At 43.9% G+C, this 23,680-nt stretch overlaps 1 protein-coding gene across 1 annotated transcript in view; it reads left to right on the top strand.

Moving 5' to 3' along the window:
* LOC103194758 (histone deacetylase complex subunit SAP18-like) overlaps positions 1 to 23,253 on the top strand; it is a 71,544-nt gene extending 48,291 nt beyond the window's left edge. The window contains exon 2 of the mRNA XM_042780512.1: positions 22,761 to 23,253. Within this exon, the coding sequence (XP_042636446.1) occupies positions 22,761 to 23,253 (493 nt within the window). The remainder of the gene's footprint in view (positions 1 to 22,760) is intronic.
* The last annotated feature ends 427 nt before the right edge of the window (positions 23,254 to 23,680 follow it).

Below are 23,680 nucleotides of genomic sequence, written 5' to 3' on the forward strand. Positions count from 1 at the left end.
CTGAGGAGTGGCTGGTGGGTTTGAACCGCCAGCCTTCTGGTAAACAGTCAAGTGCCTTAGGCACTATGCTACCAGAGCTCCTACAATAGCTACCAAAAAACCTTCTTTGGTGAGTAGCAACTGGGGTCTTAAAAGCTTTTGAACAGCCATCTAAGATGCAACTATTGGTCTCCTTTCATCTGAAGCAAAGAAGAGTGAAGAAAATCAAAGGCATTTGAAGCAATTAGTCCAGGGATTTGGCGGACCTTGAGACGAGAAGAACTAGATAGTGCCTGGCTACAATGCCAAACACTCGGGAAGGGATCAAAACAGGATAGAGTGAGTGAGAGGAAAAATGTGGAACAAAATTCAAAAACACAAAAATGACAATTATTACTGGTCAGATAGAGTCTGGTGAAACACCCAAGAATATGGCCCCGGGATACCCTTCAGGCCTAGGATTGTAATCACTCCCATGAATTGGCTCTCAGCCCAACAGTAGAAAGACTTACATGCAGACTACCCATGCAGATGCACCCCAGGGTGATGCACCCATCTGCTCCAGGGAGATACACCCCTTAGAGCAGTTGGCCATGGGGCACCAGAGGGGCAGCATTCACATGGAGGGAAAGCTGGACAGACAGGAGTGCATAGTTAAGAAGGGCACAGAGAGGGGGTGGTCACAGGGATAGAAGGGGAGGAGAGTGTGTTACGGTTGGGGATGGTAATCGGCTTGAAATCAAATGTACATGAACAGTGAATGTAAAACAAATTTATCTCTGTAAATTTGCACCCAAAGCACAATAAAATAAATAAAAATAAACAATTTATAAATAGTGTGTGTGTGTGTGTGGGGGGGAATGTTGGAATTAGAACTACCATTTGATCCAGCAATCCCATTACTAGGTATGTGTCCCAAAGAAGTGAGAGTCAAGACATGAACAGATAAATGCACACCCATGTTCATCACAGCACTAATTACAATAGCAAAAAGATGGAAAGAACCTAGATGCCCATCAACAGAAGAGTGAATAACCAAACTGTGGTATGTACACACAATGGAATACTATGCCATACTACAGAACGCTCCTTAGAAGTGAGGATGGCAAGACTCCATCTCACTTACTTTGGACATGTTATCAGGAGGGATCAGTCCCTGAAGAAGATCATCAGACTTGGTAAAATAGAGGTCAGCAAAAGAGAGGAGGACCCTCAACAAGATGGAATGACACATAGCCCATTGTGAAGATGGTGCAGAAGTGGGCACCATTTCATTCTATTGTGCATGGGATCACTATGAGTCAGAACTGACTTGACAGCACCTAATAATAATATTGTAACACTTCTATGACAGATGCTTTTCATATATAAACTCACGTAATCTCCAAAAAAGTCCTATTATCCCCATTTTACAGATGGAGAGATCAAGGCATAGAGTGATTAAGTAACTTGTGGACATGGGATCTTAACCCAGGCAGTCTGGCTGTAGTATCTGTGCTATTAACCATATACTGTGTTAGCCAGGGGAGACAGGCCATGAGATTAATCTGTACAAAATGTACTAGCCTGTTCAAAATGAGACAGTTTGTGTGATTTTTGTGTCAGTCAGGGTCCAATTAGAAACTGAAGCCACACAGTAATTTTAATAGGGAAAGCTTAATATTTTTTTTTAAATGTCATTATATGAAGAACTATTATTACTAGTATAACAGGGCATTGGAGTAATGGGAGATTGGCTTATGATAAGTAAAGATAAAAAAGTAGGTGGATAGCAGCTATAAGGAACAGCCACTACCCCTGCCCAGCACTGAGATCTAGACATCATAGAAGTGCAATCATGACTCACTGGATGGCATGGATGTTACTAAGGTGCCACACTGACAGAGCTTGCTGGAAATTCTTCCTGTGGGGTAATAGAGAAACCACCTGCAGGGCTGTGCCATATAACAAAACTCAATACAAAGTCACCCCAGAGGATGTTAGGGAAGCTACCCACAGGACCAGCAGCACTTTGCTGCAAAGCCACCGAAGTGATGCCAGGGAAGTTGCTAGGACAGGGCACTTCTGGAGCTGGACACAGAGACTACACTTGAGGAGGCCAGTGTGGAGAAATTGTATGTTGCAAGAGTCTGACAAGAGGAGCGCACTGGAACCAGAAAGAAAAAAATCCAGTCCTCCTCCATTGTCCCTACAGTGTCCTCTACTGGCCAACATTAACATTGTGCCAGCTGGAGTTAAATGCCATGGAGTGGACTCCAACTCATAGCGACCCTGTGTACAACAGAACAAAACACTGCCTGGTCCTGTGGCAGCCTCACAGTCCCTGCTATATACAATACCGTCGTTGCAGCCACTGTGTCAGTCCATCGCACTGAAGATCTTCCCTTTTTTCCTTGACCCTCCATTTTACCAAGCATGATATCCCTCTCCAGGGAATGGTCCTTTCTGACAACATGACCAAAGTGGGTGAGACAAAGTCTGTCCATTCTCGTTTCCAAGGAGCATTCCAGCTGCATTTCTCCCAGGACAGATTTATTTGTTCTTCTGGCAGTCCTTGGCACTTTCAGTGGTTAAGTGGCCAGCACTACAACTCAAAAGCATCAACTCTTCTTCAGTCGTCTTTATTCATTGTCCAGGTTCCACATGCATATGAGGTGACTGAAAATACCATGGTTTGGGTTAGGTGCACCTTACCTTTCAAAGACACATCTTTGCTCTTCCGCACTTTAAAGAGGTCTTTTGCGGCAGATTTGCCCAGTGCAATATGACATCTGATTTCTTGACTGCTGCTTCCCTTGGTGTTGATTGTGGAACCACCAAAAAAAAAAACTCCAAAAGTTCTTTTTGATAGTTCCACAAGTGCAACTGAGTAATATGAAATCTTTGACAACTTCAATCTTTTCTCCATTTATGGTGATGCTGTTTATTGGTCTAGTGAGGATTTTGTTTTCTTTATATTGAAGTGTAATCCATACTGCAGACTGTAGTCTTTAATCTTCATCAGTAAGAGCTTCAGGTCATCTTCACTTTGAGCAAGCAAAGTGGTGTCATCTGCATATCGCAGGTTGTAATGAGTCTTCTTCCAATCCTGATACCGCACTGTTCTTCATATAGTCCACATTCTTGGATTATTTGCTCAGCATATATTTAAAGGGCCTATCTTAATTCCTCAGAGCAGGCAATGAAGAATGGATTTGGAGCTGAAAGGTAATAAATTGATAGCTGGTACAGTTTTCAAAGAACAAAACCCAGCATGGGTGGCATGGGGTATGGGGGAGATGAAGCTAAAAGGGCTGGCCAGGACAGAGTACACAGTGCCTTGTGGGCCACAATAGTGTTTAGACTTTATTTTAAATGCGGTTGAGTACTTTTGAAGAGTCTATAGAAGGAGAAGGGCATGATCATGCCTGGGTTTTAGAACATGACTTCAGTGTGGACAGAGGGTTGAAGAAAGCCAGTCAAGAGGCAAAGAGACTAGTTGGGGGGTAATTGTAGTTACACAGGAGAGAAATAATGGTAGCTTGAAATTGAGAGCAGCAGTGGACTTAGAAGAAAGCAGGATTTGGGCTATATATTTACAGACCTGGGAACCCTATGGGGGAAGTTTTACTCTATCCTAAAAGGTTGTTAAGAGTCAGAATCAACTTGATGACTGTGGGTCGTTCATGGGATTTGGTGATTGACTGGGTAGGAGGTTGTGGGAGAAGAGTCAAAGGTCAATGGTCATGGATGTCTCCTGCTTTCTATATTGGGAGACTTTGTTGTCTGGGGTGCATCCTCTGCCCTTTCTGCTCCTGGCTACTGGACTCTCAGTAATTAAGTCCCATTCTCACTCTGTCTCCTGAGACATCCCTTCTCTTTGATTGATTAAGCCTGCAATGTAGTGAATTACTTAATATGGCTCTTCTAGCCATGGTCTTCATGACTCCCACCAGATGACTAATTGGGACTATGAAAATGTGAGGTGCTTGTGGACCACCAAGGTGATTAGATAGTTTGTTAATAATGTAAGGTACATGGCACCTTTGTGTGAGTGGAACCATGCAAATAAGGTATATGGAACCCTAACATATGGATTGGTCAGGTTTGCCATTCCTTTAGGCTTAAAACGAGCCACCCCAGAGACAGAAAGGCGGGGGTGGGGGGGGTGGCGCTCACTATCATCGAGAAAGACGAGCCAGGAGTGGAGTGCATCCTTTGGACCTGAGATCACTGTGCTGCATGCATGAACTTCCTAAATTCAGGAGAAAGAGAGCTGTAACATTTTGCTGAGATGGCAGCAGAGAAACTGTCGCAGTAGAGGCAGCAGAACCAAGAGACCAGCACAAGACAGAGTGGTGGACTTCCTAGCCCATGGAGCAAGAAAGCTGAGTGCCTTCAGACAGAGGCTTTCTGGCATAGTGGGGTGCCTCCCTGGGCACCTATCAGTGGAGCTAAAAGAGCCTTGCAACACTTTCCCAAGCAGGGCAGAAGCCAGGCCAAGAGACTGAAGACCAAAGAGAGGCATGCCTTTGGGCACAGCTGAGGAGAGGCTGTCCTGATCAAAGACTGTCCCTGAGTCATTCCTGATCCTGAATTGTAACTTGTTACTTCCCTAATAAACCCTGTGATTGTGTGGGAGTTCTGTGTGGCCATTGCAATGAATTATTGACCCAGCAGAGAAGTGTAGAGTTTTTTTGGGAGGAGTGGTTGGTGTCAGAACATGTAAAAAGGTTTAGGATTGCAGGATGTCTGACCTGCACCTCACAGGAGTCAGCCTTGTGCTGTTAATGTGGATCTTGATCCTTCTCCCACCTTGTGAAGTTAGAGGATGTCAGATGCTGCCCCAAGCCCTTTTTGCAATACCTCTTTGGAAAGATAATTTATTTTCACTTATTGAAGCTTTTTAGTGCCCTGGGATGCTCAAGAACTCCCAGATTGGGGCAAAATAGATGTACAGAAGGAAAACAAGGTCTTGAAAGAAGCCAGAAACTGCTTAATGCAAAGGTCAGTGGTGGTAGGCAGCCAGTGTCTGCTGGCATGATCTTGCCTACTCTCCTTTCAGGAGGGTCTCTTCTTCTGTCTTCTCTCTGGCATCTTCTAATTCAGCCAAGCCAAACTGTAGCAAGCCTAGGGGATGCAAGCATATCATTTGCACTGCCTGGATTACCTGGAAGCAGATCACCCCTGGCTCTGGACTTCATCCTCCTGGAACCTTTATTCCCCAGAGGACTTACTCCCTGCTGGAGGTTGAGAGTAGATTGTATCAGCGGATCTAGAGTCTTGTTCTCACACACCCCTGCCCACGCCTTCACCCCACCTGTTCTACTGTGCAGTTGTAAGGACAGGTTGCTAAGGTGTGAAGGGCTGGAGGGGACTGACTGGGGACCTGGACTTCAGCCACAACTATGGTGACAGAGCCCACATGGAGTAGATTTTATACTCATGCCCTCTATATTTATTGACTGTCAAAACCTGCCAGAGTCTGACACCTTGACACTGCTTTGTGAGTTGGGCATAGACTGTTCACAGCATGAGTATAATTATATTTGATTTTGCACAACCCAATCTAGTGGATACTATTTATCTGCTCACTAGGTTGGTTTCCCAAGACCTCAAATCAGTGTCAGTGCTCAGTTTTCCCTAACTTCATCCACATGTGAAAAGATCAGTGTCCTAGCCCTTTTCCCCAATGGCAAGCACTCCTCATTTTCCCAGGTCCCTGAGCTCAAGTTCTCTGATCTGGTTCACTTCAGAGCTAAACAGGGCAGATTGGGAGACCCATTCTTGTTCTCTCTGCTATAAGCAGCATTGCAAACCTGAAATGTGTATTTGACCTGTTTAAACAAAAAAGAAGTGGAACAAGGGTCCTGGGAGACAGAGGTCCAGTAGAGGGAAGTTGGGGATGGGGGGACTTGGCCAGGGTTGAATGTGGAAATGCCTCTTGGAGCAATGTTGGGGTAGCGTAGGAGTTGAGAGCATGGAGTCAGAGCCAGACCACCTGAGTTAAGACTCTAGCTCTCCAACTTACTGCATGGGGCATATTACTTAATCTCTCTCTACCTCAGTTTCTTCATATACAAATGGGGCTAATGACAATACCAAGGAGTCCTGCTGGTGCAGTGGCTAAAGTGCTCAGCTACTAATCGAACCCACCAGTCTCTTCACAAGAGAAAGATGTGACGGGCAGTCTTCTGTAAAGATCATAGCTTTGGAAACCCTACAGGGCAGTTCTACTCTGTCCTATAGAGTCATTGTGAGTTGGAATCAGCAGCAACAAGTTTAGTTTTTAGGTGGTTAATGACAATACCTGCCTCCTAGTGTTGTTTTAAGGAGTTCTGGTGGCACAGTGCCTAAGTCATTTGACTGCTAGCCAGAAGGTTGGTGGTTCAAATCCACTAGCCACCCCGCAGAAGGAAGATGAGGTGATCTACTCTATAAAGATTTACCACCTGGGAAACCCAATGGGGGTTGCCATGAATTGGAATTGACTCTATGGCAGTGTGTTTTAGTGTTGTTTTAAGGATTAAATGAGTTGATATTTAAAAAATACTTAAAGAGTGCTTGGCATGGAGTTAATGTTTAGGAGGTTGAGTATAATTTTTGTTTACCAGTCATTGCCCTGGCAGTTGTGAGGAAGCCACTCAGTGTGGCACTTTTGGAAGAGTTGTGGGTGATTCTGATGTGCAGCCAGGTTGGGTGGTATTGCCCTGCACAGTATACTCAAGTGCCCTGGTAGATTTCTGCTTCTTTCTGGTTGCCCCACCAGCCTGGGAACTCTCTAAGGGGAGCAACTGGGCCATGTCCACTCTCTCATACTCAGCACCTGACAGAGAATGTTTGCTGAATACATGACTGAATTGTGATGGGAGGGAGGGCAGGCCTCAGAGGCACTGACCTGTGAAGTTCAGCCCACATTTCTCAAGGGGCCACCCAGGGAAAAGCCTGATGAGACAAGGCCTCTAAAACCCAGTCTGGTCTCCTCTGAATTAGGTACCTCAGAAGGGTCCCCAGCATCTCTGACATTGCTCTCAGCAGCAGCTGGAAGCCACCCTCAGCCACTGTAGCCAGATCAGAGCAGCCTGCTTTCTAAGTCCCTTGCCTTGCTCAGTGTGCTAGCCTACTGATGGTTCTGCACTGGGGCCTGGGGAAGAAAGAGGTCAGCCTCGAGGTCTGGACTCAGACCCTGCACAGAATGCATACACAGTGCCCTGAGGACCCCATGGGAGTTGGGCCACAGCTGCCCCACTCTGGCCCTAGCCTGTTTGAGTCTCCTTCTCCTAGACCCTGGTGACTCAGCATTTCCTCCATCCCCAAACTACAGTTAGACCCTTAGCTCCCACACCAGGAATTCTGAATCTGGCACCCAAGTCTCTCTTTGACAGCCAAATGAATGAATGTTAAGAGCCATCTGGTTGCCCAAACTAGTGGCAGCTGTCGGGGAAAATGCTTGCATACATATGAATTGGTTTTGTTTAGATCTTCATTTGAGCAAGAAGAGATTTGCTAAATTATTCAGGGTACAATAACCAGAGGAAGGTAGAACTGACACCCAAGGGGAAGGGCAGGAGAGAGGAGACCAGAGGCAACTAAGGGGCCCAGCAAGCAGAAGTTCCTGTGGCTGAAGGAGAAAGCCATACTGCTGCAACATGGGCTCTGTGAGAATACCCACTTCCTCCAAACCTAGCCAATGCTGGATTGGCCCTGCACAGAGTAGGCACATTTAGGGTTTGGTGCCCCAGTACAGTGGGCAGAGCTCTTCTCTCTCTCTAGACTCCCTCAGTGATTTTCACTTAGGCCTGTTCTGCCCAGTCCCGCATTGGGGCTCCCTCCATGAACAATATCACAGCTCTCACATAGGGAGCAGCTGCTCTGTGCCAGGCTATTTCCTTATATTAGCCTATTTTGATGGGAAACAGCAGCTCAGAGGGGTTAAGTAACTTTCCTGTGGACACAGAGCTGTCACTGGTGGGCCCAGAACTGGGACCCATGGTACCCTAATGCAGAGCCTGTCCTGGTTTCTGTATGAAGCCTGCAGCCTCATTGAAGAAGAGCTAGCCCAGGGTTTCTACAACAGGGATGTCAGTACCCTATTATGAAGCAGCAAAGCCTCCTGGAGATCCCAGGAGCCTCACCCTGGTGCTAGGATGTTCTGAGTGAATAGATTTGAAGCAGTAGCATGTGGGTCACCCAGGAGCCCCACCTGGAGAAGTTCAGCCACTAGGTCTCTGCTTTCTCCCTGGGTGCTGCTGACCTAGTCTCCTACAATGAGAAGGAAATGGAGAGTTGACATTAGATCATCTTTTGGGGCAGGAAGCCTCTGACCTACCTGGGGCTCTTTTTAAATGCAAATTCCAGGGTCCCCCCTTAGAACTACTGAATTAGACCCTCTATGGACAAGACTCAAGAAGCTGCATTTTTCACAGGCTTCTCTCTGAAGTTTGAGAATCATTGCTTTTGGATCAGCCAACATTTAGATTAATGCAGACCCTTCTGAGGGAAAAGGCCTAAATTGTACCTGAAACAAAGATCTCCTGCAGGTACCATATGACTCCACACACATGAACTCTGCCCACCAGCTAGAATTCCTGAAGACACACACACAAGTGCATACACACACATGCACCCTGTTCCAGGCAGTGTTTGGAAGTCTAGCCCAAATAAGAATGATATTCATTCACTAACCCCATCAGGTTCTCTCAGATTTAATCCAAAGGTGCAGAGAGAGAGTTCATAGTGGGGCTTGAAGACTAGAGACTCTCAGAGATTACAAGTGATGGAGTTAGTCTGAGAGTGGGTTATGCTCTTTACCACTTGATGTAAACATTGCTGGCTGCCATGTACTGTTCCCACCTACTTCCTCACCACTTTTGAATTAGGCGTGGCCACATGACCCATGCTGGCCTGTGAATGTAAGTTGTACATAACAGGTGTCACTTCCATGTAAAAGCATTTCAGAATGAAGATGGCATTCTTTATCTTCCCTTCCCCCAAGTGAGGATGACATAGAGCAGAGCTCTCTACCACCCACGATAGACATGTTGTTGTTGGATGCAATTCGATTCCAACTCATAGCAACCCTGAGTGACAGAGTATAACTGTCCCATAAGATTTTCTTGTCTGTGATCTTTAAGGAATCAGATTGCCAGGTCTTTCTCATGCAAAGACACTGGGTGGATTTGAATGACCAACCTTTCAGTTAGCAGCCAAGCCCTTAACTGATGCACCACCAGGGTATAGTGCAAAAATAAACCTTTGTGGTTTTAAGGCCCAGGTTTCGGAGTTATTTGTTACCACAACATTACCTACCATATCCTATTGCAAGGCTTAAATTCACTCACCTTTGACAATTCATGTAATTTGGGGATCAAACTAGAAATGGGTTGTGGAGAGGTTCATTAATAGGAAGTGAGAATTCTGTTCATTTGAGGCAATCCTGCAAATTCTTAATGCTTAAGCCTTTACAACCTTTGTAGTTGATGCTACAAAGCCTTTCTTAAAGATAAACATCAAGAAATGATTGAACACAGTTGTTAAAAATACTCTATTTGGGGGTATATGAGAGTGTTTGTGCATCTTTGTTGTTGTTGTGTGCCATGGAGTCGATTCTGATAGAATAAAACTGCCCCATAGGGTTTCCAAGGCTGTAATCTTTATGGAAGCAGACTGCCATATCTTTCTCCTGCAGAGCAGCAGCTGGTGGGTTCAAACTGCCAACCTTTTGGTTAGCTGCCAAGCACTTAACGATTGCACCATCAAGGCTCTTTCTTTGTGTCTTTATTCTACCTTTTTCCACTGAAAGAGCACATGCCCAACTAAGGTGATAGTTCAGGAAGGCAAAGAAAATGGGATTGAGAAAACTCCATTTCTTCACTTTCTGTCCCTCCTCCCTTCACATCTCATTTCTTTGAAAAGCTGAAAGCACGGCAAAGAGGTAAGGCTCTGCTTTCTACTTCCATTCTTGGTGTTATAAGCCCTCCCTCTGTTCCCATGGCAGCCTGGCACACTTCAGCCATGCACTTTTCACACTGCATTTTGTCTTGTTCCTTGTCTGTCTCTCCCAACTGGGCTGTGAATGTCTCGTGGGCAAGGTCAGGTCTGACTTCTTGTCTCATAGGCACCTGGCCCAGTACCTGGCACACTGTAGGTGCTCAGTGCTGGGCAGTTGGTGAGTGGGAGGATAGAACAGGAGCAAAGAGAGGGAGAAAGCACTGTAAGGAGATGCCTGTGGGCCTGAGAATAACTCAATCTAAAAGCATTTATTGAGCACCAATTGTGTGTAAGTAGAGAGTTTCCAGGGTAGTGGGGCAACCAGAAAGAAGTAGAAGTCTGCCAGGGGACTTGAGCATACTGTGCAGGGCAGTACTGCCCAACCTGGGTGTATATCAGAATCACCCAAGGCCTTCTTGTGTAAGGCTCTGTGGAAAAGTCCAGATTTTACATTACAGTTTACAAATATTTTCATGTATGTTATTTTTTAACTTCGCAACACCCTGATGAGATAAACCATACATGAATTATCCTTATTTTACCTTAGAAGAGAATGGGACTTAGGATATTTACATGAGGAGCAGTGAAAAAAGCAGTGGCCTTGTGCCATAGATCTTGCTTTAAGTCCTGGTTTTGCCCTCAAGCAGCTCTGTGACCATAGGATAATTCAGCATCCTGGCTTATAAAATGAGGAGACTGACTGGCTCTGCATCCAGCTCACTTCTCAAAGTCCTCCAGCCTCCGAGTACTTGCCTGAAGCCTAGCAATTGCTGAATAGAAAGTCTCAAACCAAGAAAACCAAACTCACTGCCATCAAGTCATTTTCTATCTCATAGCAACCCTTCCTTAGGTTTCCAAGGTGGTATTTCTGTGGAAGTCGATTGCCCAACCTTACTTCCGAGGAGTGACTGGTGGGTTTGAACCTCCAGCCTTCTGGTTACCAAATGCCTTAGGCACTACACCACCAGATCTCCTGAATAAAAAGTCTAGATACCATGAATCCAAGGGCAAGCTCAGGCCCAAGGAGCCAGGCCAGAGTAGGGACCACTTGTCTCTGTATCTGCAACGCAACTGCTTGAACAATTTCTCTTAGAAAAATCAGCACAAGCCCAGTCCCCATGAGGCGGAGGTTAAAGATGTCCCAAATGTCCAAACTACCGTGCCACTCCATCATTTCAGACATTAACTCCTCCTCCTCCTCCCAGTAATCTCCCCCATCTTAGGGTTCTGTATTTCACTGTAACGCCTCACAGAACTCACAGAAACCCAAGGAGGGGTGACAATGAGTCGGATCTGACTCGACCACAGTAAGTTTGAGACCCTGAGAAGGTGACATTGGAGCAGAGACTTGTATGAAGTGAGGGAGTGAGCAACGTGGAAATCCAGGGAAAGAGCTACATGGAAATCTGGGGAAAGAGGAATGGGCAATGGCAAAAACACCGAGGCAGGAGTGTATCTGGCATGTTTGAGGAACAGCGTGAAAGCCAGTGTATAAGTGGTGGGGAGAAAAGGGAGGGGTGAATTTAGAGACCCAGATGAGGGGCTAAATTAAACTTTTATTTAATCTTTGATTGATTGCCGAGATCTGTGTGTCTCTGGCTAAGCCTGTTTCCCGTGGGCAGCAGCCTCCCTTAGAGAAGAAATCTCATCTTCTCATCATTACCTATAGCCAGACATGAGCCTGCATTGGCCATCTGCAGGTTGGTGCTGGCAATTCATGCGCACCTCAGGCTTTCCCAGGATACCCAAAGGCACAGCTCTCAGAAGAGCAGGTCATACCCAGCTTACCTTTGAAGGGTACTACATCAACCAGAAGGAGCCCTGGTGGCACAATGGTTTGAACCCACCAGCCACTCTGCAGGAGAAAAGACCTGGCAATCTGCTCCTATAAAGGTTACAGCCTAAGAAACCCTGTGAGCAGTCCTATTCCATCCTATAGGGTCACTATGAGTCAGAATTGACTTGACTTGATAGCACACAACAACAACAACAACACACCAAACCAGTTTCTGTCAAGTTGACTCTAACTCATGGCAACTTCATTTGTCTCAAAGTAGAACTGTGCTCCATAGGCGTTTCAGTGGCTGATTTTTCAGAAATAGATCCCCAGACCTTTCTACCAAGGTGCTTCTTGGGTGGACTCGAACCTCCAAACTTTTGGTTAGCAGCTGAGTATGTTAATCATTTACAACACTCAGGGACTCCCCTACATCAACACGTGGAACTAAATTAACAAGGACTGAACAAGGACTTAAGGACTTCAGTCCTTAAAAAGGACTGAAGCATCATAATGTGGCCCTTCCTGCCTCTGCTTTATATCTCCCCAACCCCCCATTTTAGAGAAAGAACCTCTAACTACATAATTATAGACTAGTCTTTCTTACCTCCACATATTTGCACATGCTTTTCTCTCTACCTGAATCACCCATACCCCTCCTTGCTTGGATCCTTCAGCCTTCCTTTCAGATCTATTCCCCCCGGAAGCCCCACTCCTTCTCTCCCTTCTCTGTTCTGCCAAAGCTCGCTCCCTCTACTTCCTCTGTAATCTTGTTGAACCACACTGTTGTATGATTTCCTGTTTTCTATTCTTCTTCTCTAGAAAGAAACCTCCATGAGGGAAAAGATCAAGTCTATTCTATTCACATGAACCACTAGTTCTAGCATCATGGCTAGTGCATAAGAAGAGCTCAAGAAATGCTGGCTGAACAGTAAGAGGAAAGGAAACCAGATTGTTGGCTCACTGGCTCTGGTGACCACACTTCAGAGTGGAAAGGAGCCAGAGAAGAACCGAAACAGGAGGGGACAGAGGGCCAAGGTACTCAGGGAATAGGGCAAGGAAGAGAGCAAGCAGGGAACAGACCCTGTCAGGAGGCTAGATGGTGAGTGGGGCTACAGGTCAATGGCTTCCAAATTTAACCCAGCTACTGAGTTTTTTGTTGTTGTTGTTGTTCCTGTGGCACTGCCCTTGGCTTTCCCAGCCAATTAGACAAGGGTCAACTCTGACTTGTCCACAACAGGAGAATACCATATTCCAGAGGCTGAGATCACCAGAAAATTCAGAGACAAGTGATAATATTCAGTTTGACCTTTGAAGACTTCTTAGGATGTCCCCTCTTCAAATTTAACTTTCCAAACACATATTCAAAGAAATATTAACATTTAAGAATCATGTCACCCAATCCTCTCATTTTATAGACAAGGATGCTGAGGCCCAGAAAGCTTAGCAAAGCTGTGTTGGAGCCAGCTACCCTCTTTCTTCAGTGCTTTGCACATCAGGACATATTACTCAGTTCAAAAGTAACTTCCAACTGTAGTAACTTATCCATCACTGCATAAGAGAGTAGAAAGGAAGAAAAAAAAAAAGCAACTCTAAAAATTTAAAACAAACTGGAACAAAGGAATGTAACTATATACTAGAGTGACAGCATAACCACAGAGAAAAAATAATACATCAAGTAATTTAAAATAGTATTTTAGATATATATCTTTAGAGGATATATAGTCTTAGCAGCTTGAGAAGACAATGTCAGTCATTATAATGAAACATGCAAAGACTTGGAGTTAGAAAACCAAAAGGAAAGAACACACTCAGCATTTCTCAAGCTGAAAGAACTGAAGAAAACATCCAAACCTTGAGTTGCAATATTGAAAGATTCTTTAGGCAAATTATTGAATGATGTAGGAAACACAAAAAGAAGATAGAAGGAATACACAGTCACTGTACCAAAAAGAATTGGTTGATGTTCATCCATTTCAGGAGGTGGCATATGATCAAGAATAAATGGTATTGAAGGAAGAAGTCAAAACTGCACTGAAGGAATTGGCAAAGAATAAGGCTCCGGGAATTGTTGGAATACCACTGAGATGTTTCAACAAATGGATGTCGCACTGGAAGCACTCACTCACCTATGCCAAGAAATTTGGAAAACAGCTACCTGGCCAACTGGAGGAGATCCATATTTGTGCCCATTCCAAAGAAAGGTGATCCCCTAGAATGTGGAAATTATCAAACAATATCATTACTATCACATGCAAGTATAATCTTATGAAAGATAATTCAAAAATGGTTGCAGCAGTATATTGACAGAGAATTTCCAGAAATGCAAGCTGGATTCAGAAGACGAAGTGGAATGAGGGATGTCATTGCTGATGTCAGATGGATCTTGACTCAAAGCAAAGAATACCAGAAAGATGCTTACTTGTGTTTTATTGTCTGTACAAAAGCATTCAATTGTGTGGATCATAACAAGAATGGGAATTTCAGAACACTTGATTGTGCTCATAAGGAACCTGTACATAGACCAGGAGGCTGTCGTTTGAACAGAACAAGGGAATACGGCATGGTTTAAAATTAGGAAGGGGTTGTATCCTTTCACCATACTTATTCAATCTGTATACCAAAAAAAAAAAAAAAAAAAAACCTCACTGCCATCAAGTCAGATTTGACTCATAGCGACCCCTCCTTGGGTTTCTGAAGCAGTATCACTAAGGAAGTAGATTTCTCAATCTTCCTTCTGAGGAGTGGCTGGTGGGTTTGAACCACCTGCCTTCTGGTTAGCACTGAAATGCCTGTATGCAGAGCAAATAATCTGAGAAGCTGGATTATATGAAGAAGAACATGGCATCAGGATTGGAAGAAGACTCTTTAACAACCTGCAATATGCAGATAACAGAACTTTGCTTGCTGAAAGTGAGGATGACTTGAAGCACTTACTGATGAAAATTTAAAAACTACAGTCTGCGGTATGGATTACACCTCAAAATAAAGAAAACGAAAATCCTCACAACTAGGCCAATAAGCAGCATCATGATAAATGGGAAAAGATTGAAGTTGTCAAAGATTTCATATTACTTGGTTCCACAATCCACACCCATGGTTGCCATGAAGACATCAAATGATGTTTTGCACTGGGCAAATCTGCTGCAAAAGACCTCTTTAAAGTGCTGAAGTCTCCTCGAAGACTAAGGTGCTGTGCACCTAACCCAAGCCATGGTGTTTTCAATCACCTCATATGCATGTGAGAGCTGGACAATGAATAAAGAAGACCAAAGAATAGGTGATGCTTTTGAGTTGTGATGTTGGCAAAATATTGAAAGTACATGGACTGCCAAAAGAACTAATAGATCTGTCCTGGAAGAAGTGGAGCCAGAATGTTCCTTGGAAGCAAGAATGACCAGACTTGGTCTCAACTACTTTGGTCTTTTTGTCAGAAGGGACCATTCCCTGGAGAAGGATATCATGCTTAGTAAAGTGGAGGGTCAATGAAAAAGAGGAAGGCCCTCAGTTAAATGGATGGACATAGTGGTTGTAACGATGGGCTCAGGTATAGCAAGGATTGTGAGACTGGCACAGGACTGGGCAGTGTTTTGTTCTGTTATGCACAGGGTCGCTGTAAGTTGGAGCCAATTTGATGGCACCTAACAAGAACAACAAGGAATCAAAATATCCAATACAAGACAATATTATAAGTAAAATCACCATAAGATTCTATAAGTTAAAAAACAAAAAAGCTAAGTAAAAATACCATAATCTGACATTTGAATTGGAAATATTAGGAACTCATGATATTTTTCCTCTTTAGTAAAAAAAAAAAAAAAAAAAGTGTATATTTATTTCCTAACTCTATCCATTGGAAAAGTCTAGAAGCAATGATAACATTAGCAACAATGAGCACTCCTAACACCCAGACTGTGGTTTTGAAATACTACTAACAGCCTTTTCTTTGGAGGAATGGCTGATTCCAGATCCAGGATAAGAAATGTACAAGATAAGTTTGGAACATCTTGTTGTGCCAGAACAAGGAAGCCATCAAAGACCAATGAGGAGTTCCGGTAAGATGGTGGAATAGGAAGACAGACTTCACAGACCCTCTTCAACATAGAAAAGGGGAACCAGTTAACACAGATACAGAAGAAAATCCTGGAGCACTGAACTTTGAAGGGAAGGATATAGAAGTGGACTAAACTCCAACTAGTTGAAGAATTTTCATGAAAACACCAAAAAAGGAGACATACGGAGCTGTGGTCTGGCAGCAATTCTGACAGCACAGACAGCTTGGATATTGCCAAGTGGTTAGGACCTATGAATTAACCTAAAAATCGGCCCTGCTAGCCAAGGGCTGTGCAGAACACTACATTGGTGGCTGGTGAATAAAAAGGGAAGCAGTGAAGAGGAAGAAGGGCTGAGCTGTGGACTTTTGCCTGTCTGGAGGGTGCAGCCATGTTGAATGTTTACAAGCAGTTCAACTATTTTGGATATTTAAAGCAGCAGCATTCTCCCAGATTTTAGGGACTTAAGAATAGGCTCCACTTGCCAGCAACCACAAGGACATTCCAGATGCCAATGACTGGAAAGGTACGACATTCCCCTTGTTATTCTTATACCCACACCCTGTTGGTGAACAGAGGTGTGCCCATCTCTCACTCCCACCCACTTGCTGGGCTGGCAGGAATTCCATCCCAGTCTGTGTGCTCAGACAGAGCCTGGATGCCCTGCCCCACCCTACCTGGATTTTTTTTTTAGTTTGTATGTTTGTGTCAGTTTTAAAATTATTATTATTGTGGTAGTTAAAGTTGTATATCAACTTGGTTGGGCCTGATTGAGTGGCTGGGCAGCTGGTGGTAGTTATTCCCTATGATGAGACTGGCAATCAATTCCATGGTGGGATCTACCACAAGCAGCTGAGTAGCTGCTTTAGGGATGTGGTCCACTTCCCCTATATAAGCAGCAGTTTTGGGAATGGTCTCTAGCTGATGGCACAATTGACCCCTGCATGTAGCCGAGTCACTGTTCAGCAGCCTGCCGTGCTCTGCCAATCTTGGGACTTATTTTTGTTTTTTCCTCTTTGATTTTTTTTTTCTTTTTATTGTGATTTGGGTGAAAATTTACAGAGTAAATTCACTTTCCATACAGCAGTTCACATACATTTTGTCTCATGACATTGACCACAATTTACCACAGTGCACAGCTCCCCTCCCACTTCCTCGTGGCAGTTATCTCTTCCCTGAGTCCATCCCTCCATGCACTACTGCCCCCTGAGCTGTCTCCCTGTGCATAAGCAGCCCTTCTTTCTCCCATGATGGTTCTTTCCAAGGAGTGTATCTACCCCAGGCAAATGTACAACTCATATATCTGTCTTTTGTTTGACTGGAAGCCACAGGTGTGGGTTCAATTCCAGACCTGAAGGGCAGCTAGGGGCCATAGTTTCAGTGGTTCCACCAGGCTCTATCGGACTAGCAGACCTGGTTCCCCCCCCCTCCCCTTTTATTTTCTCCAAATGATTTTGAGTTTTGTTCCACATTGTTCTCACTCTCTATCCAGCATCTCCTACATAGATCCCCTTCCAAGTGGTTAACAGTGGTAGCTGGGTACCATCTAGTTCTTCTGGTCTGATAGTTGTATAGGCTGTGGATCACATGGTGTACCAGTTTCTAGGACTAATTGTTTCCATGAATCTTTGGTTTTCTTCATTCTTCTTTGCTCTGGTCGAGGAGAGACCCATTGTTGCATCTAGATGGCACCTTGCAAGCTTTTTAAGATCCCAGTCACTACTTGCCAAAGTAGGAGGTGGAACAAAGTTTTGTGTAGTATGTTATGCCAATTAAGCTTGATGTCCCCTGCGACTATGGTCCCAAGCTCACAGGTTCAACTACTTGGTCCCTCTGGGTAGCTGGCTGTGATGATCTTGGGACTTTTAATGCACTTGAATTAATGGCCTTCCATGTGGTTTGGTAATATTGGGACTGTGCCTTGTTATTTGTCAAACTTGGGCTTGTCAGTCTCAGCAGCCATCAGCTGAGTGAAGAAAAGCCTCCAGCTTCAGTGGACCGAGAGCAGGAAGCAGAGCTGAAGCCCAAGGCCAAGGGACTTTCACCCAGCCCCTTGAGCTTGGCACTTTGAACTTGGACTTAAAGCCTCCAAACTGTAAGAGAATAAACTCCGATTTGTTCAAGCCATCCCATTTGTGGTATATTCTGGTCAGAGTGGCACTAGGTAACTGGAACAGAATATGGTACCAGGAGTGGGGTGCTGCTCTGACAGATACCTAAAATGTGGAAACAAGAGTGGAGTACATCATTGACCCAAGACACTGGCAGAGAGACCTCAGCATGTGGCATGAGAGATGGCAGCAGCAGAGCCAAGAGACTGGCAGAGAGATACCAACAGAGAGACCAGCATGAGAGATGGCAGTAACAGAGCCCAGAAATTGGCATTAAACAGCAAAAGGCTTACAAGCCCACAGAGGAGAAAGATGGGTGCCACTGAATAGGCAGCTTTCTGGTGGAGTGGGTTGCCTTTGGGTATTAATTTGTAGAAGTGACTGGCATGAGATGGAGTAGCAGGTTGGCCAGCCCATGGAAGAAGAAAGCTGAGTGTCCTTTGGGCAGGGAGATTCCTGGTGGAGTGGGTTGCCCTTGGTCATTAATTGGCAGAAGTGGAGAGACCAAGAAAATGGGAAGAAGAGCTGCCCCAGCCTCAAGGGTAGGACCATGGCCTTTGGGGGTGAAACCGCCACAGCCCCCTAGGTTTCAAAGAGCCAGACCTTCACCAACTTGATTCTGGAGTGTGGGGCAAGTGGGATGGAATTACAGGTGCTGCCCAAGAGTGAGGGGGCAGGGCTGCCATGTGCAAGAGAGAGAGAGGAACGGGGCCCACCAGTCCAAGGGGGTGAGGTCACCCTCAGGGACTAGGGGACTGGAGCCACCCAGGGAAGGAGATGTTTAGAAATGCCACACATTGAAGATATGTGCAGGGGCCAAGTTGACAAGGGGTGGAATTGTGGTAGTTAAAGTTGTATGTCAACTTGGTTGGGCCTGGTTGAGCAGCTAGGCAGCTGGTGGTAGTTTTTCCCTATGATGAGACTGCCAATCAACTCCATGGTGGGATCTACCACAAGCAGCTGAGTAGCTGCTTTAGGGTTATGGTCCACTTCCCCTATATAAGCAGCAGCTTTGGGAATGGTCTCTAGCTGATGGCACATTGAACCCTGCATGTAGCCAAGTCACTGTTCAGCAGCCTGCCATGCTCTGCTGATCTTAGGACTTTTAATGGACTTGAATTAATGACCTGCCATGTGGTTTGGTAATATCGAGACTGTGTCTTCTTACTTGTCAAGCATGGGCTTGTCAGTCTCAACAGCCAGCAGCTGAATGAAGAAAAGTGTCCAGCTTCAGTGGGCTGGGAGCAGGAGGCAGAGCTGAAGCCCAAGGATAAGGGGCTTTCACCCAGCCCCTAGAGCCTGGCACTTTGAACTTGGACTTAAAGCCTCCAAACTGTAAGAGAATAAACTCCTATTGGTTCAAGCAATCCCATTTGTGGTATATTCTTGTCAGAGTAGCACTAGGTAACCAGAACACTTATTATTGTCCTTCTTATTATTATTCTTTATTCTTCCCTTCCCAGATTCTAGTTTTCAGTGTTTTCTCTCTTCCCTGTTCCTGGTCCCCATTTTTTTCTTTCTTGTGGTGTGATATAGTAAATTACATAGTGTAGCTTTTCTAGCCATAAGTCTTTGTAAGCTCCATGGTGGAATTTGCCATGAGCAACTGAGTAGCTCCTGATTGTTAAAGTTATCCACCTGGGTATTTCTGTTGGGAGCAGCATGAAGTAATTTTCTGGGAAGTTCACTCTCTCTCAGGTGTATAGAATTCTGATGGTGGGATCGGTTAGTTTGGCCACTCTGCAAAGCTCAAAAGGAGACCTCCTGGAGCTCTGGTGGCATAGTGCCTAAGGCATGTGACTGCTAACCAGAAGGCTGGTGGTTCAAACCCACCATCCACTCCTCAGAAAGAAGATTGGGTGATCTACTTCCATACTGATACTGCCTCAGAAACCCAAGGAGGGATCACTATGAGTCAGATCTGACTCAAAGGCAGTGTGTTACAGGCAAAAGGAATCGCTCACTGCAGGCTGAGAGACATGAGACAAATGCATTGTTGAGAGAGACATACACTATTGAGAGAGATACCAAGAGACACGCACTGCTGAGAGAGAAAGAGACACCAAGAGATACACACTGCTGGGATAGAGACTGTTGCCTGAGAGACAATGTCTGAGAGTGACTAAGCATGTTCCTGAACTTGAATTGCAGCCTGTTGCTTCCCTAATAAACCTCATATGTGAGTTCTGTGTGGCCACTGCAGTGAATTATCAAACCCAGCAGAGAGGTGGTGGGTTCTGTGGGAGGAACAGCTGTTGCCAGGGTTAGTGAAAGAGCTGGAGGGAGGCAGCATGTCTGGCGTTGCAGGAATAGGCCTTGGGGTACTGATGGTGATTCTGTCTACCTCTGGGGTTAGAGGAGGTCAGAAGACACGACTTCCTTGCCCCTTTGGCACATGATTAACTCCATTCCTTGTTTTTATTTTTGGATTTTTCATATTTTTTTCTTCTTTAGTATCCTAATCTACTGTTTTTTTATTATTACCCTCTCCCCAGATACTGCAGGGTGTTTTTTTTTTTTTTTCTCTCTCTCTTCTTTTTTTGGTTATTTTTTTCTGCATATTTACATGGTGTATTTTTTTGTCCACTTGCTTTTACTTTTTTGATGGTTATTTGATTGTTGTTTTTGTCTAACTGAGTGGGAGACAACAACAGTGGCCATATGACACAACTATACCCACACCTCCTGCAGCTCCACTTACTGAGTGGGAGCCATCACTTCCTTCTTCACCAACTGGCCAATGATAAATGACCACTAAGAAGAGCCTGACTCACCCTTAACTTCTCCTCACAAACAGTTAAAAGAGATCTAAATACAACAAAATCACAATGTCTAGAGACAATAGGCCCTCACAGTCCATACAAAGAAGCAAGATAAAGTGGTAGAAACAAGGGAGCAGGATACGGACCCAGAACACATCTCTGAGGATGAAGCAGCATTGGAACTCCCTGATAAGGAATTCAAAATAATTATATTTAGGCATCTTCAAAGGATTGAGAGGCAGAGCAAGGAAAATGCTGACAAAATTAAGGAAAACACAGACAAAACTCTAGAACAATTTTGGAAGAAAATACAACAAAATGACAAAATAAATGAAAAATTAGAAATGATACAGAAGATTAGTACTGAATTTTCAGAAATAGATAACACATTGAAAGGGCAAAGGAGTAGAATTGAATCAATGGAAGGCAGAATTAATGAGATTGAAGACAAATACCTGAATACTTCTTTGGAAAGGGATCAGTCAGAAACAAGATCACAACAAAATGAAGAAAGCCTAAGGTTCATGTGAGATACCACCAAAAAGAATAACCTACATTATTTGAACAAGAAGATATAACCATAATAAATATCTATGGACCCAATGAAAGAGCCTCAAAATACATAAATCAGACTTTAAAATAGTTGAAAAGGCAAATAGATAACTCCACAGTCATAGTGGGAGACTTTAATACACCATTTTCAATGACAGATAGAACAACTGGAAAGAAACTCAACAAAGACACATAAGAGCTAAACAATACAATCCACCACCTTAACCTTATAGACATCTACAGAGCATTTCACCCAAGGATACCACAGTATACATTCGTTTTCAGTGCACATAGAATATTCTTCAGGATAGACCATATGTTAGGTCATAAAGCAAGCCTTAATAAATTTTAAAACATTGAAATACTGCAAAAAGAAAAATCTTCTCGGATCACAATGCTATCAAATTAGAAATCAGCAATAGGAAGAACAACAGAAAAAGAACAAATAGTTGGAAACTAAACAACACTCTCCTTAAGAAAAGACTGAGTAAGAGAAAAAATAAAAAGTGAAATTAAAAAATTCCTTGACTCAAACAAGAATGAAAACACAACATACCAAAATCTTTGGGACAAAGCAAAAGCAGTGATCAGAGGATGATTTATAGTAATAAATACACACAGCAAAAAAAAAAAAAGAGCCAAAATCAATATTTTAAAACAACATCTCCAACAATTAGGAAAAGAAAAGCCTACAATCACCAGAAGAAAGGAAATAATAAAGATTCAAGCAGAAATCAATGGAACAGAAAATAGGCAATAGAAAAAGTCAACAAGACCAAGTTGGTTTTTTGAAAAGATTAATAAAATTGACAAACCACTGTCAAATTTCACAAAGGAAAAGAGGGAGAGAATACAAATTACACAAATAAGAAATGAAATGGGCAACATCACAACAGAACCAACTGAAATAAAAAATATATTCAGGGTAGTATGAAGAACTTAGGAACTCTGGTAGCATAATGCCTAAGGCACTTGACTGCTAACCAGAAAGCTGGCGGTTCAAACCCCCTAGCCACTCCACAGAAGGAAGGTTGGGCAATCTCCTTCCATAATGATACTGCCTTGGAAACCCAAAGAGGGGTCATTATGAGTTGGGTCTGACTCAATGGCACATAACAACAACAACAGCAGCAATATATGGCATAAATAGACTATCAAGCATAACCCAAAATGCACAAAGAGCAGACAAGAAACTAGATGAATGGGACCTTCTAAAAATCAAATTTTTATGTGCTTCCAAAGACTTCTCCAAATGAGTCAAAAGAGAACCTACAGATTGGGAAAAAATATTTGGCAATGAGGTATCTGACAAGGGACTTATCTCTAGAATTTATAGAAAACGCCAACACCTCAACAACAAAAAGACAAATAATCCAATTTAAAAATGGGCAGAAGACATGAATAGACACTTCACCAAAAAGGATATTCAGGTGGCCAACAAACATATGAGGAAATGCGCACTATAGTTAGAGCCATTGTTGTTGTTGTTGTTATGTGCCGTCGAGTCAGACCTGACTCATAGAGCCATTAGAGAGATACAAATCAAAACAACAATCAGAGAGAGCGAGTGTCTCGCGGGCTGGAGGAGGAGATTGGCGGTGGAGTCGCGCACCCAGGAGGAAATTAAGAAGGAACCGGAGAAGCCGATTGATCCGGAGAAGACATGCCCGCTGCTGCTGCTGGTCTTCACCACCAATAACGGCCATCACCACCGAATGGACGAGTTCTCCCGCGGAAACATGCCCTCCAGCAAGCTGCAGATTTACACTTGGATGGATGCAACCTTGAAAGAACTGACTAGTTTAGTAAAAGAAGTTTACCCAGAAGCTAGAAAGAAGAGCACACACTTCAATTTTGCAATTGTTTTTACAGATCTTAAAAGACCTGGCTATCGAGTAAAGGAGATTGGCAGTACCATGTCTGGCAGAAAGGGGACCGACAACTCGATGACCCTGCAGTCGCAGAAGTTCCAGATAGGAGATTATTTGGACATAGCAATCACCCCTCCAAATTGGGCACCTCCGCTTTCAGGGTGCAGGAGACCATATTAAATTTTATTTACTGTTTCTTGAATGTATTTTCCAGTCAGTTATGTAAAATAAACATACATTTTTCTCCCCCTGATTATTGCCATTAAGCCTTTAAACAAATTGTAATGCATCTATTTAGGTTAGATTTGACTGTTACGCTGTGAATATTAATAGTCCATATTGTTTCAAGCTCTTCTGTAAAATATGAAGAAAAGTGCTCTTAGCATTGTGTAAAATTGCATTGTTAAATATATGTGTGCAATCAACCTGAGTCTGAAAGTTACTGGAAGAATGGGAATAGGGTTTAACCTAATCATATTTGGGGTTTATGCTAAATGACGAGAAAGTGTGTTTAAGCCTAAATGAGGCAGAATGAGGAAGCCATGGGATTGTGTTAAATAGTGCAGTATTGTGTAGTATAGGCTGTGGTACACAGAAGGACCAGTGT

This window comes from Orycteropus afer, unplaced genomic scaffold (genome assembly GCF_000298275.1).
Source record: "Orycteropus afer afer isolate SDZICR_OR568_19922 unplaced genomic scaffold, OryAfe1.0 scaffold00004, whole genome shotgun sequence".
Classification (NCBI taxonomy): Eukaryota; Metazoa; Chordata; class Mammalia; order Tubulidentata; family Orycteropodidae; genus Orycteropus; species Orycteropus afer.